Source organism: Caloenas nicobarica, chromosome 2 (assembly GCF_036013445.1).
Source record: "Caloenas nicobarica isolate bCalNic1 chromosome 2, bCalNic1.hap1, whole genome shotgun sequence".
Classification (NCBI taxonomy): domain Eukaryota; kingdom Metazoa; phylum Chordata; class Aves; order Columbiformes; family Columbidae; genus Caloenas; species Caloenas nicobarica.
This window is the reverse complement of record NC_088246.1, coordinates 26,984,806-26,998,294: the sequence shown is the minus strand read 5'-3', so window position 1 is coordinate 26,998,294 and position 13,489 is coordinate 26,984,806. Positions and strand designations below refer to the sequence as shown.

General features: G+C 41.7%; 1 protein-coding gene across 1 annotated transcript; it reads left to right on the top strand.

Moving 5' to 3' along the window:
- Window positions 1-352: 352 nt before the first annotated feature.
- On the top strand, window positions 353-11,079 carry PDK4 (pyruvate dehydrogenase kinase 4). The gene is made up of 11 exons (XM_065627117.1): window positions 353-814; window positions 1,639-1,780; window positions 2,804-2,875; window positions 3,459-3,643; window positions 4,074-4,163; window positions 4,692-4,769; window positions 5,402-5,478; window positions 6,186-6,284; window positions 6,573-6,683; window positions 7,406-7,519; window positions 8,538-11,079. The coding sequence occupies exons 1-11, from the start codon at window positions 676-678 to the stop codon at window positions 8,679-8,681; spliced, it is 1,251 nt and encodes a 416-aa protein (XP_065483189.1). The 5' UTR covers window positions 353-675; the 3' UTR covers window positions 8,682-11,079.
- The last annotated feature ends 2,410 nt before the right edge of the window (window positions 11,080-13,489 follow it).

The following is a 13,489-nucleotide window of genomic DNA, read 5'->3' as shown; positions in this document are numbered from 1 at the left end:
CAGTGCAGCCGCTGCCAGGGCTGCAGCGACCCCCGGCCCGCTCCCCACGGCCCCGGGCCCCGCCGGCGCCCATTGGCTCTCTCTGGAAGGCCGGATCTCCCCCGCGCAGCCAATAGGAGCGGGAGGAACGCGGCGACCTTGGATCCTGGCAAGGCCGCCCCGCCGGTGACATTGCGCAGCCACTGCCCGGTAAACAAGGTCGCCGGAGACACCGCAGGGCCAGCGCCCGCTCCCCCCGCCCGGCCCCGGGGCTCCCCCGCGGCCTCCCCGGCCCCTGGCGCTTCCCCCGCGGGGCTGGCGACGCGCCCGCTGCCCGGGAGGACGGGGGACAGACTGGGGGGGGCAGGAAGGGGGAGCCCCGCCAGCGGCTGTCACGAGCCACCCCGCGCGGGGAACGTTCCGTTACGGGCGGCGGGGCGTGGCCTGCCGGAGCCCCGCCCCGCGGGCACTGTAAATAGAGGCGGCACGTGAAGCCGCCAGCTACAGGCGAGGGGACAGCGCGAGACCCACGGGTACCTACCGGTACCATACCGGCCCACCCGATACCGGCCCACCCGATACCGGCCCATTTACCTGCCAAACACTGACCGGTTCACCTGCCACAGACCGACTGACCGACCGACCGACCAACCGACTGACTGACTGACTGACTGACCGAGCGGCGCCCCGGCAGCGATGAAGGCCGCCCGGATCGCCCTGCGCACCGCCGGCCCCCTGGCCGCGGCCAGCAGCCGCAGCGGGCTGCCGCGGGAGGTGGAGCAGTTCTCCCGCTTCTCTCCCTCCCCGCTCTCCATCAAGCAGTTGCTGGACTTCGGTGAGTGGCGGGACGAGCAGGGGAAGGTCGGGGGGTCCGCGGTGGGCGGGGACGGCAGAGGGTCTGTCGCTCGAAGGCTTGTTTCCCCGCTGAGGGGCGAGCCCGGGGGGTGCGGCGGGAGCGGCGCTGCTCGGGCCGGGGGAGGCGGCGATCCCTGCCTGGGGAGGTCCGGGCTCTGCCTGCGCTGGAGGTGCCGCCGCCCCCCGCCTGCCTCCCCGTCCCGAGGCGGAGGGAGGGGAGCGGCCCCTGCAGCGGCGGGGCTGAGACCCGCTCGGGGACCTGCCCCCCGGGGGCTGGAGGCGGTGGGGAGGTCGCCTTGGGCGGTTGCGGCCAGTGACTGCCTCGATCGGAGCTGAAGATAGCGCTACAGGTCTTATTCGGTGGTGTTAATGGGATGGGGCTAAGAGTTCAATCAGCTAATGAGTGTTGTGCGGCACGCGGTATCGGGGAGGAGTCGTTAGTTTTGTCCTGATGGGACGAACAAACAGTACCCAGATCCGATTACCGCGTTGGCAGCTCTGAAGTCTGTGCTTATGTTAGACGTCACCCTGAAGAAGCCCATGTTTACGAGGCTGATGCGCTTCTGAAGGATTACAAAAAAGCCCTGTGTCTAAATGGGAAGTGTACGAGTGTTCCTCCCAAGAACGCGCTGTTTCTTGCTGTCATGTAAACAACATTCAGCACAAACATGTAGGTACACTTAGAACTGCTCAGTAATAGCATGATTCCAAAGGATATAGTACCGAAGTCTGTGGCAAGGCAACAATTTGTACTTGCATCTTGAAACTTCTTAAATGAGGTTTTTATTTTGGATTTATTCATAGGCTCAACTAATGGATGTGAGAGAACTTCTTTTGCGTTTTTGCGGCAAGAACTTCCTGTGAGGTTTGCAAACATACTGAGAGAAATTGATCTTCTTCCTGCTAAATTACTAGGCACTCCATCAGTACAACTAGTAAAAAGCTGGTAAGTAAGAACTACTTGAATTCAGCCTGTAAAATAACATGGCTTTGACACTTGGTTGTCATAGACTTCTTTGAATAGTGGAAGTCAATTTCAAAATGCACTAGAAATGCAGATGCTTCATCAAAGCTGAATTGCAAGGCGTTATACGCTGCCCTTTTCTAGCATACTAAAATAAAATTGAAAACCACATGGTTATATTGTTATTTTTAAATAGTATTTAAAGAAAACACAATAACTAGCTGTTTGAAATAGCTGATAGAGCAAATCTCACTTCTTACCCTTTGGGAATGGAGAGAAGAAAACATGTTTTCACGTAGCATTACAGACCCTCAGAGCTATAAAAAAATGGGAAAGCAGTCTATATACTTGTTTGGGTCTCTCACTGATGGAATTGCTAACAGAGCTTCTGTTCCATAGCAGATTGTCTTGGCCTGTGCAGCAAGTACGTGCAATTCAGTTAACATAATCTCTATGGTTGACACAGTGGTTTGGTCTGATTTAACCTTGCTTTACTGGTACAGTTGCAGTGTTTGCAAGGATGGCTGACATTAAGGACAAAGAGTGAGATCCAGAAACTGTTCTTAATCTAGCAAACGACTGTGCCTTTGCAACATGCGTCAGGGCTGTCAGATGTTAGCACAAGCGGCTCAAGTACTTAGCTTGTGCCAAAGCTGATGAGATTTGGAAAAAATTTGTTTACATGGCTTCCTGACCAGTGTTGTCATTTGGATCTCCTTTTGAAACACCTCTCAAGAATTGTGAGGGGATCCTACATACCTAAAGTGAGGGTTTAGATTATTTTCTGCGTGGCAGGCACAAGAAAAGACTTTTAAAACTTTTAAGGTTGAGGCAGCCAAGAAGTGTCCATCTATGATTCCATACTTGGATGAATCTTTGATACTTCAAAGATACTTCACACTTCTAGCTGACTTGTTAGGAGTAATGATTTGGACAAGACAAAGTATTCTTCCTGTTCCTAGACTAATAAAAACCAAATGTATTTTTTGTGTTCTCTTTCAATAGGTACATCCAAAGTCTAATGGAGCTAGTTGAGTTCCATCACAAAAGCCCAGATGACCAGAAAGTCTTATCTGAGTAAGCCTTTCATTTGTTTCTTTGAACTTTTGATCTCACATTCTGCTTTTCATAGTGTGGTCAGTTTAGAATGACAGCTGTCATGAACTGAATTTGATCATCTCGCATGAAGTGCTGTGCATAGAACAAGGTGGTTTAAATCTCTGATCATGTTTAGCAATATTGCAAATAAATATGACCCATTGCAGCTTGGTTTCCAGGGCATACTGCCCCTTGAACTGTCATGACAGAAATATCAACAAAAATTATCTGTGATGTCACATCCCTGCTTCTTTCTGAGATGTCAGCTAGGGGTCTCTTTTCCTCACATGCTCCTCTGCTCAAACTATTATGAATGAGTAAACACACAGCTAATTTGACACGGCTAATAATTAGACCTTTTGTATTAAAAATATCAGACTCTTCTGGTTTAGGTCAGTGAGGAATTACTTTTAAAAGAATGGAAAAATAGACTATATTTTAATAATAAGGTTGTTATGCATTTACCTGTGCTGCTCCTGCTAGGTTAGATAATGACATTGTGCAAAGCTTGCCTCCATGTAGTCTTAGAATAATATTCTAAAAAGATCTCTTTTTGACCTAGATTTATAGATACATTAATTAGAGTCCGAAACAGACATCATGATGTGGTTCCTACGATGGCACAAGGAGTCATTGAATACAAAGACACTTTTAAAGTAGACCCTGTCACCAATCAAAACATTCAGTATTTTTTGGATCGTTTTTATATGAGCCGTATTTCTATCCGGATGCTAATGAACCAGCACAGTAAGTAGAAATTTTTACCTGAGGACAAACTTCAATCTAATGAGAAACATGTTAATGTAAACATTTCTTAAAACCGTTGTAGATCTGCCTCAGATTTTGTGTGACACTGAAAAGTTAGAAACTGAATGTATGTCTTACAAAAGTAATGGGAAAACTTGTTTTCTAGACTGCAGACTAATTGTAATAAGTCTTATGTGGAATATGTAAGAATCTCATTGCTTACATCTGAAAAGCCTTTAGATGTTGAACTACAGAAAAGCCAACATAGTTTGCTGGCAGGAGATGGCATTTTTAACTTGCAAAAGGCATAAACAACACTCAGTATTTTATGTGATTATATGCTGTGAACACACTGTATTAGTCTAAATTTAAGGCTTTTTTATAATATAGTATTTGGAATTAAATGTTGTATTGGTTTTGCCTCAAACAGCCCTTCTTTTTGATGATAAATCCCGCTCAGGACACCCAAGGCACATTGGAAGTATTGATCCTTGCTGTGATGTTGCTGAAGTAGTGAATGGTATGTATTTTCAGATCCTTAACACTTCTCTTCATGATCAGTATTTGTATCTGATTGCAACCAGTTTGGGTAACCAACACGTGCTGTATAGGATGCTGACTGCTTTTTATTGAAATAGCTGAAAGCAGTCTGTCAAAACATGAGCTTTTACAGGACAGAACTTAAAATACGAAGTAGCAGTAAAAAATGTATTGGAATAAGGCCTAGCAAGTGACAGATGAGAGAGGAGTTAAAAGTTGCCTATGGTGTTGAGATTGGCCTTACCTACTCATAGATAACAGATACATCTGCTTTACCAAATTATCAAACTGTACAAGATTTACCTATGTTGCTGTAATTACCTATTTACTTTCAGTTTTTAGTGCAGACAGTGGATGCAATGTCATAATTCCTTTGAAACACAGGCTTGGAGTCTGTCATGCCTTAGCAGCTAATGCAGTTAAAAATCGTATTTTGCCATGCATTAGAATGAGTGTCTACAGTGTTTGGCATTACATTTCACATATTTTATTTAAATAATTTTTTCAGATGCTTTTGAAAGTTCCAAGCTGCTGTGTGACCAGTATTACTTAACATCTCCAGAACTGAAACTTACTCAAGTGAATGGTAAGATGAGAGCTTTTATGTCTGTCTGCCGATAAATAGCAAAATTGCTTTTACTGAATCAAAAGTCTCCCATTTCTATAGTTGTAATGGTACATACCAGTTGATCTGTCTTGGGATAGTTCCTCTTCATTTTCAGTTACAATCACCTCATTTAATGTCCTGTGCTAGAACTCAACACTAGATTTCCTCAGGTAATATTTATGAATTTGAGAGAAGTGAGACTAGCCCGTATTTAGAGTAGCATGGTAAGTTGCTAGAGAGAAGTTCTGTATCTGGGGTGAGGAAGTGGGGCTGCCTGAGAAACACTGGTTCTCGTTCAAGCTGCCTGCATGTGTCTTATCTCAGGCAATCTGCTTAACCTCTAAAATCCTTTACTTATAAAATGGAATTAATACTAGATTGTTTCTGGTTTATTTGAAAATAAACTGTTATTAAGCAAGTGGTAATTACAATCTAAACACTTACGAGCGCATAAAGTTGTTTGCTCATTTGAGGGGAAAAAACAAAATTGAGACTTGATTTGATTTTTGTGTTTGTTCTGACATACAACTTACCTATGTTAAAATTTTGATACTATACAGAAAAATTCAATCACCCTTTTATATCTTACTTATCTTTTTCTCTTCCCCTAGGAAAACATCCAGGAGAGCCAATTAGCATTGTATACGTTCCTTCTCATCTTTTTCATATGCTTTTTGAGCTCTTTAAGGTATGTCAGTATAAACTGCTTCTTTTCTTAGTAATCTAAGCTGGAGCATCAATATTTAAAATCTCTAGCTAGATCTGAATAAAGTAAAGCTTTACATAGGACAGTGAGATTTCTAAAATGTTCTTATTTGGGGAAATAGCTTTGGCAGTTGGGAAAGGAATGATTCCAGTTTGCAGGAGAGTATTTGGACACTTTTGTGTGGTGGTAAATAGGACAAATAAGACAAGGTGAGAGAGAGAGTAAAAGTGGGACATGAACTTGTGGTCATTGGTAGCCTTCTGCTTTTAGAGGTTACAGCTGTAGTGCAGGTTTGCCCTGGTGCCTTTTCTTTGGAGTAGGTGATACACCTTGATGTAACGAATGGGGTGAGCTAATGTGCTGCCAATGTGGGGCACAGAGTTCTGGCTCTTCTCCAGAAACCTGGTGACTCTTAAGGGAGTTAGGTTATTTAACTGACATTGGCTGAGCTATGTGTTGGGCAAGGAGAGTGTAGTCTTTCAAGCATAGCAGACTCTTGGCTGTGCTTAGTCACTTTTAGATGTGAGACCACCTCTGCTCCTGTTACACTAAATTGCTAAGTGTGTTCCTTAGAAGCTAGGCACTGGCAGGAATGGAGGGTAACTGTGCACAGCCTCTGCGTAACAGGGGTATGATTTTAAGTGCAGAGATCCAACACTTTCTGATAATGGTAACCTTCATTTCCATAGAATTCGATGAGGGCAACTGTTGAATTCCAAGAAGACAGTCCTTCCCTTTCTCCAATTGAAGTGACAGTTGTTCTAGGAAAAGAAGACCTGGCAATTAAGGTATTTTGTTGCCCTACTACAATATGGTTTTAATGTCATCATTATGATTGCATATGCTGCAGCAAATTCTATTAGAAGAACTTGCAGTCTCTGAAAACAGATCAGAGATACTATGCATGAGCCTTTTGTTGATAGCCTCAATTTAGTACAAGTATTTAACTGAAAAATAATATGCTGCAAAAGAAATGTTTGCATGTAATACCGTTGGAAGGGATTGTTCAAATAACAGCATTTTAAATACCATTCTTAAAACATGATTATAGTTAACTTTGTTCTCTCTCGAATCAGATCTCAGACAAAGGAGGCGGTGTTCCAGTAAGGAAAATTGAGCAGCTGTTTAGCTACATGTATTCCACAGCACCAAGGCCAAGCATGGAAGATGATCGACAGACCCCTCTAGTAAGATATTTGCACTACTCATGTTACTAATATGGTTGCTATAAGTGTTGAACAAATTGGGAGGTTAATAAATTATGAAACGCTATGTCTACCCTATTGCTTTGTGGGCTGTGCAAAGACTGAGCTTCATAAATATGAATTAATGCTTCTTGAAACAGATTTTTAATATCTAGCTTAGTGGACGAAAATATACTCTTAAAGGTATAAATGAAGAAGAACATTCCAACCTGAATCTAACCCTGTTTGTTTTTTTTTTTTTTCCCCTGTACTCCAATGACAGTAATTTACTTGGTCTTCACTCCCACTCAGTCCTCAAACTTATAAATTATGCTGTGTTTATGGAGGCAAGCACAACTGGAATAGGCTTAGACTATTGTTGTTTATTTACCAATAACAAACTCCTTTTACTAATCAAGCTGTACTAGCAAAAACAAGACAGGGAAAATACAGACATGTAATGTGTAAAAGTAAGACCTGTATATAAACTCTCCCTCTTCCATGGAGATTTGTTTTTTCTTTCATGTGGTTTGGTGGTTTTTTTAATGGTCGGTTTCAATATTCTTTATGAAACTCATTAGAGATTTCTGTTTTATTTTAAGAGATGAGTACGTGCAAAGGACCTTCTAAGTTTAAAATGTCTGAACTGTTTCCAGCTATTTAATTTTCAGTCACAAGAGCTAGTAAAAAAAATTAATTTTGTCTTGTACTTTTTTTTTTTTTAGGCTGGTTTTGGGTATGGCTTGCCAATTTCTCGTCTGTATGCTAAATACTTCCAAGGAGATCTAAATCTCTATTCCATATGTGGTTATGGAACAGATGCTATTATCTACTTGAAGGTATGTATTTTGATTTGGTGAAATCAAAGATAGTGTTGATAACTACCATTAATGCAGTGAAGTAACTTCTCAGTGTCATTTTAAGGTAAACATTCCTCAGGAGTAGAAAATCTTTAATTTTTATTAAGAAATGCCAGGAAGATTTATAACTGGTATCTAGAATTTAAAAGATCACTCAGCTTTAACTGGTCTACTTGAAAATCTTCTAGTTAAAGCCACAATAATTTTTAGAATGGAATACAAAGTACTAGGAGAAAATGAGGTAACAGAAACAGAAAGGTGTGAGCAACAGACCTGGTTTCTTTACTGTTGCTTCTTTACTCTGACAACCAGAAAGTCTGTATAAACTAATCCTTGAAGAGTCTAGTAGTTGGTCCTATTCAACACCTGCCATATAGCCCATATGTGGGATTCAGATACCAGTAATCTTGAATACCTGGTGTGTAACATGCACTGCTGTTTTTATAAGTAACTTGGAAAAAAGGACTACATATTCTTTCTACTTGTTCTGCTTACTCATGGGGAAAACTTGCTTTGAATTCCTTACAGTAAACCAAAACCATAGTTCCAAGCACAATGACGCACAGAGAAACAGTACAAAAGAAAAGGCAGTTCAGCTATATACGACAGTTTCCCAATAGAATATGAATTTTAGCTGCAAAATATGGAAGCAAGAAAGGAATATATTTTAAAGTTTCTCTGGAATTTTGTAAATGAAAGTTCTTTTCCATGACTTCCAGGACTATCTTGAAAGCAGGTTACACAGTAACTCTAAAGGCCTATAAAAACATGTAAACATGACTTGATGTTATTGCATTTGTCCTGCCAAATCATCCAAATCAAACATAGATACTGAAGCACATAAATGACTGCCTGTATTGTAGAAACATTTCTATAAATAACTTCATAGTATCACTGGCTTAACACTTGAAACATACTGCATGAATGTTTGCAAAGTGGCATTATCGACAGGTAGAAACCAAATAACTTTTTCCTTCTTGGCTTTTTTTTTCCTTAGGCCCTATCAACGGACTCAGTGGAAAAACTCCCAGTTTTTAACAAATCAGCTTCCAAGCATTACCAGGCTACCTCAGAGGCGGATGACTGGTGTGTCCCAAGTAAAGACCCAAAGGATGTATCAAAGCAGAGTGCAGCTCTCTGAAGAGAAGCTGGTATCCAGGCACTCAAGGGGATCAAGCTGGCTTCTTAAAAAAGACTAGTGTTTGGAGGTATTCCTCTACCTCCAAACAAGCAAATTCTTCAGTTTCAGGACTGGCGGAAGGGGAAGAAGATACGGATGTTATAGCCTGGGCTACATGCACTGAATGTGAAATCTTGTTGTGGACTTCAGGATTGGGAAAATAGGAGCACATCGGTCTTTAAAGAAGAGACGTGTATAGAGGAAAATCAGACTATTTTTTTTCTTACGATCAAAGTCTTGATGCGATAGAGGTGTGCAATTTTTGAGTCCTGTTTAATGCTTGAATTCTGAATACTGATAAAGGTCAGTTATGCTGGTGTATATTTTTCTCCTAGAATAGTTATCTGTGGTTCATCTTATTACAGAACTTCTCAGGTAGACAGATAACACCTGTACTTTAAAGCTGTATTTATAACATTTGCAAAAGATCAACTTAACATGGCAGTCTTGTAGCAAGATACAAACAGCATTCAAATACAGCCTGACTGGGAGGGAGCCCTGGGAGGCAGGGAGAGTTTTCCATATATAAGGAAGCCCTGTTTTGAAAAAACAACAAACCTGTATTCCAGTAATAATTCTGATGTGATGCCTTGCTCTGCAAGTTGCACTGCTAGATTTTTTTTTTTTTTTAATGTTAAGCTGTTCATGGAAAAACTAGCCAAGTAAGGCTCCTGTGCACAAGGTAACTAAGAAGGAAATTGGGATATTTTAGAAAGCTACTGGAAAGAAATGGAAGGCTACTTTGTTATAGCAGCTGTAAGGTTAGGCTACACCTGGCATACATCCCTGCACTCCAGAAAGCGTGTGCCAAGTAAGTAGGTTGGGATTTTCCAAGAACTCAAGTCAGACATGCAAGTTGAATGGAAAGGGTTTGGTGATCTGTATTATGTAGGCATGACACAGGAAACAACAGTATATTTAAAACATGGTCTTGTGGTTCCTTTTTGTCATGCTGTTAGAAGTTCAGTGGCTTGGTACACAAAACCAAAATCTGCCTGTCATCTTTGTCAAGTTTGTATTGTACCACACTAGCTCATATTATGTGGGAGTTCTACACCTGGAAAGCTCTGATGAGCACCAAAGGTCTCTTAGAAAGGTTTTCAGGAAGAGTGGTGTTGGATCTAGAATTTTGTTTTAAGAATTGTTTATTGCAATGAAAAGGGCTTAGGAAATGAGAAGTTTCAAAATATGAACAGTACTGAAAACTATAGAATGACTCTTATGAACAGCAAAATAATGGGGAATTGTCACAGGAACAGTGCCATTGGGAGAGAGCTGTTGGGAAAATATTCCATTCTCAATAAGCTGCTTCATTTCCCATCCTCGTGCATTTTCCCACTTGTAAATGAGGTACACTTAACAACAGAATAGAAGTTAAACTATTGGACATTGCCAAAGTGGCTAGTCAAAGTTTATCAGGGCTGTATAATACAACTTGATTATTTTTTTACTAAGAAACATATTAGGTGTATATGATCCTTTACAAGAAGTTGCAAGTACGGCATTTAAAGCATCCCGCTCAGTTGTATGGCAGTTTTCTAAAACAAATTTATATTTCTTGGACAGAAAGCCACTCCATAATCTGCTGTGAATATGAAGTATTTTTTTTTAACAGGAATGAAAGCTGGAACTACTTTCGTGTTCTAGAAATCCCATTGCACAGATTTATCCATCAAAAATAAAATAGTAACCTGATATGCTTCATTTCTTTAGAAGTATTGGTGGTAACTACTGATCATAATGACTTCAGTACTGCATCAAGGCTGTTTTTATCTCAGTGAATAAGCTGCAGTCACCAAAGGTTGCCAGGTCATGTATCTGAACTGGATAAGAAAAATGAAATATCTTTGTCTAGAATATACAGGTGTGGAAAAGCTGCCTTCACTGCCTTAATATACTTGAATATGTGTTGATTTTGTATTGAATACAAGGTCACAAAACGATACCTAGGTAGTCATTGTTGTCAAGTAAACACAAATGATACCTCTCTGTCTGCACGCAGTAATGCTTGAGTATGAGTTATGATCTCATGCTGTTTTGTACATCTGTAATATAGCTGCAGCTGTAACTTCTATCTCAAAGCAGCTGAAGCACATGGGTGCTGTAAACATATCTGCAATGTTGCTTGCAGAGAGAAGCTGCAAAAGACATTCATGCTACAGACAGAGATGTCTATAGCACTTATGGAACCCACGCGGAATCTCTGTACTTTTAAAAATTACCTAAGGGCTATCTGTCTAGATCATGCAGTGTCTTTTTTTAGCATTTACTGAATTTTTATTCCTGAAAGTAAAGCTGTGGTTTTAAGCCTTTTACTTGGATGTAGAAATAATTTTATAATAAAATCTTCTAAATGGTTGTCTAGTGTCTTTATTTCCTTCTAAGAAGCCCAGTGCAAGCAAGGCTTTTTTTATTTTAGGTGTCATGAAATGGAGTTGAGCAAAGCACCTTTTGTACTGTGTCAAAAAGATCTAGCAGGTGAAACACTGAAAAAAAAGACCCGCTTGTGCTTAATGTTGCATCTGCTGTGAGTTTACATAGCACCTAAAATCACTGCATCATGTACACATCACCTGATTCTTTCTAATTAGGATAGCATTCATCTTCAGAGATTGAGAATCCTTCCTCAGTGCACATTCTACCCTCTAAAATATTTTTTTTTTTTGTTCAGTTACAAATAACAAAAAATCACCATCAGTTTTAGTTTTATATTAAAAAAGACATCCATCATCAAGTCTATAACAAATAACTTTTTCCATGGTCCTCTTCCAGCCCTGAAGCAGCAGGACAACGGGTTTTGAGTAGCTGGTTTGTAAGACAACACTTGTTCTCAGATGGAACAGGCTGTGCCGTGATAAAACAGTCCTGTACAGCTGGTGCTTTGGCAGACTTGTGTTTGCCTGGGAATGTCCTGCATCTCCATTTTAAGAAGATAGACTAACTGTAATATTGTGCGTATGTACTTTACCTGAAAGATGAGAGGTGAAAACCAGCCAGACCCTGGTTGTCTGGCAGTAAATTTACAAGTGACAGCCTTGTGTGCTGTGTTTCCCCTTTTAAGAATGTTTTTTTTCACCTGTAACGCCAGTGAAGCAGATCAGGTGGTGTAAACTTTAAGCATTTTGCAATTACAGAAATGTACCACTCTGACATATATCAGTATGTCGTGTGTGTTGGGAGCAACAACCCAGAACTAAAAGTACACCAGCGACTTTAATAAGCTACTACAGAAAACCAAACCAGCAACGGAAACACCCATTGCATTTTCTTTTCCCCATCCACCTTTACTGTCTTGCAGTCCCTAGAGACAGGACTAGCACGTTTCCCCTCAGGTTTTTCCAAGCAGAAATACATATACATGCATTCTGTGCCTCACCCACGTCAGGCTCATGAGACACACACGCTGCCATGGATGCACAGGGATGTACCTGGGTTGCTCTGCGGCCCCGTGGAGAGCACGTGGCCACAGCAGCCAGTGCAGCGACCCCTCAACACGCTGCTTGCAGCCCATCAGCTCCGGCCAAGCACCTGCAGTCAGGTGCCAGAAATGGAAATGTTTTTTTTTTTCCTTCCACAGCACAAACCCAGTGAGTGACAGAGGCCGCACACCTGGCTTCTCATTTAGCAAAGCACTGGGGCTACAGGACTGGTTTCCAGCACGTCAGAGGTTCACTAACATCAGCAAGTTTACTCATGGCTAAAAGGTGCTCTGGTTTCACAGGTGATAAGCAGATGTTGCACTTCCCCCCGTTGCCCCTTGATCAGGTCCGTACAAAGCCAGGTTCCTGATGTCAACAGAAACCATGCCAAAGCACCTGATGTTTTCTCTTCCAGATCGTTAGCTAAAACATGTACACTGATTTTGTCACTGATACCTTGGGCACAAGTCCAGGTTAATCTCCCTGCAGCACTGATAAGTGGTTGTTCATTATCATTTTTCCCCCTGTCGCTTAACCAAGCTTTCAAATCCACCAGACTTTGCCCTTACTGTGTACTAATGTCCTTCCCATAGCATTATTACAAAACAAGCTTTGCTACCTTTGATAAGAATCACTACTGGACCGGAAAAATAGATATTTTTTTTTTTCCCTTAAAGTAGTGATGATGACTCGAGAGGATCGGGTTATAATCCCCAAGAATTGTCTACCCTTAAATTCTTGAGCAGTTTTGGCCAACGGAAGGTAGAACTTGGCAGTTTATGATCTCTCGGTTCAGCTGATCTGGTGGAAGGTGCGGATGATGAAGAGAAAGGGGCACACTTCTGGCTTAACATCTTTGGGTTTGAGTTCCCTAAAAGCTGGCAATACAATTTTAAGTGCCTGTACCTCGATCCCGTATTGCAGTTCCTAAGGCGGCTTTGCACATCTGTGCTGGCATGCAAGACAGAATGACTGAATCAGTACCTGGCCAGACGCTGCTGCTCCTCGCAGTCAGCAAAGGGAAAGCAGGACACCCTGGTGGGCAGTCTCAGTTGGCCCTACATCTCTTCACTCACTTTGCAGGGAGGAAAGAGCAGAAAATCCCTGTGGGCAGTCTGAGTTCTTCCCTGCCATCTAGAACACTGGATGGCACAGCAAGAGGCTAGAACACAATCTTGTGTCTTCAGAATATTCTGAGACCTCTTTTATATAAGTAGAAAAATATGTATGGGCTATCAGGAGCTGCTCCTTACTGGCTCTCTTCTATATTTCTGCTGCAGCTATAAAAGAAAATCAAAGCAGTGCAACATAATGGCCCATGTAGAATTAGCACAGATTTTCCCATGTCAC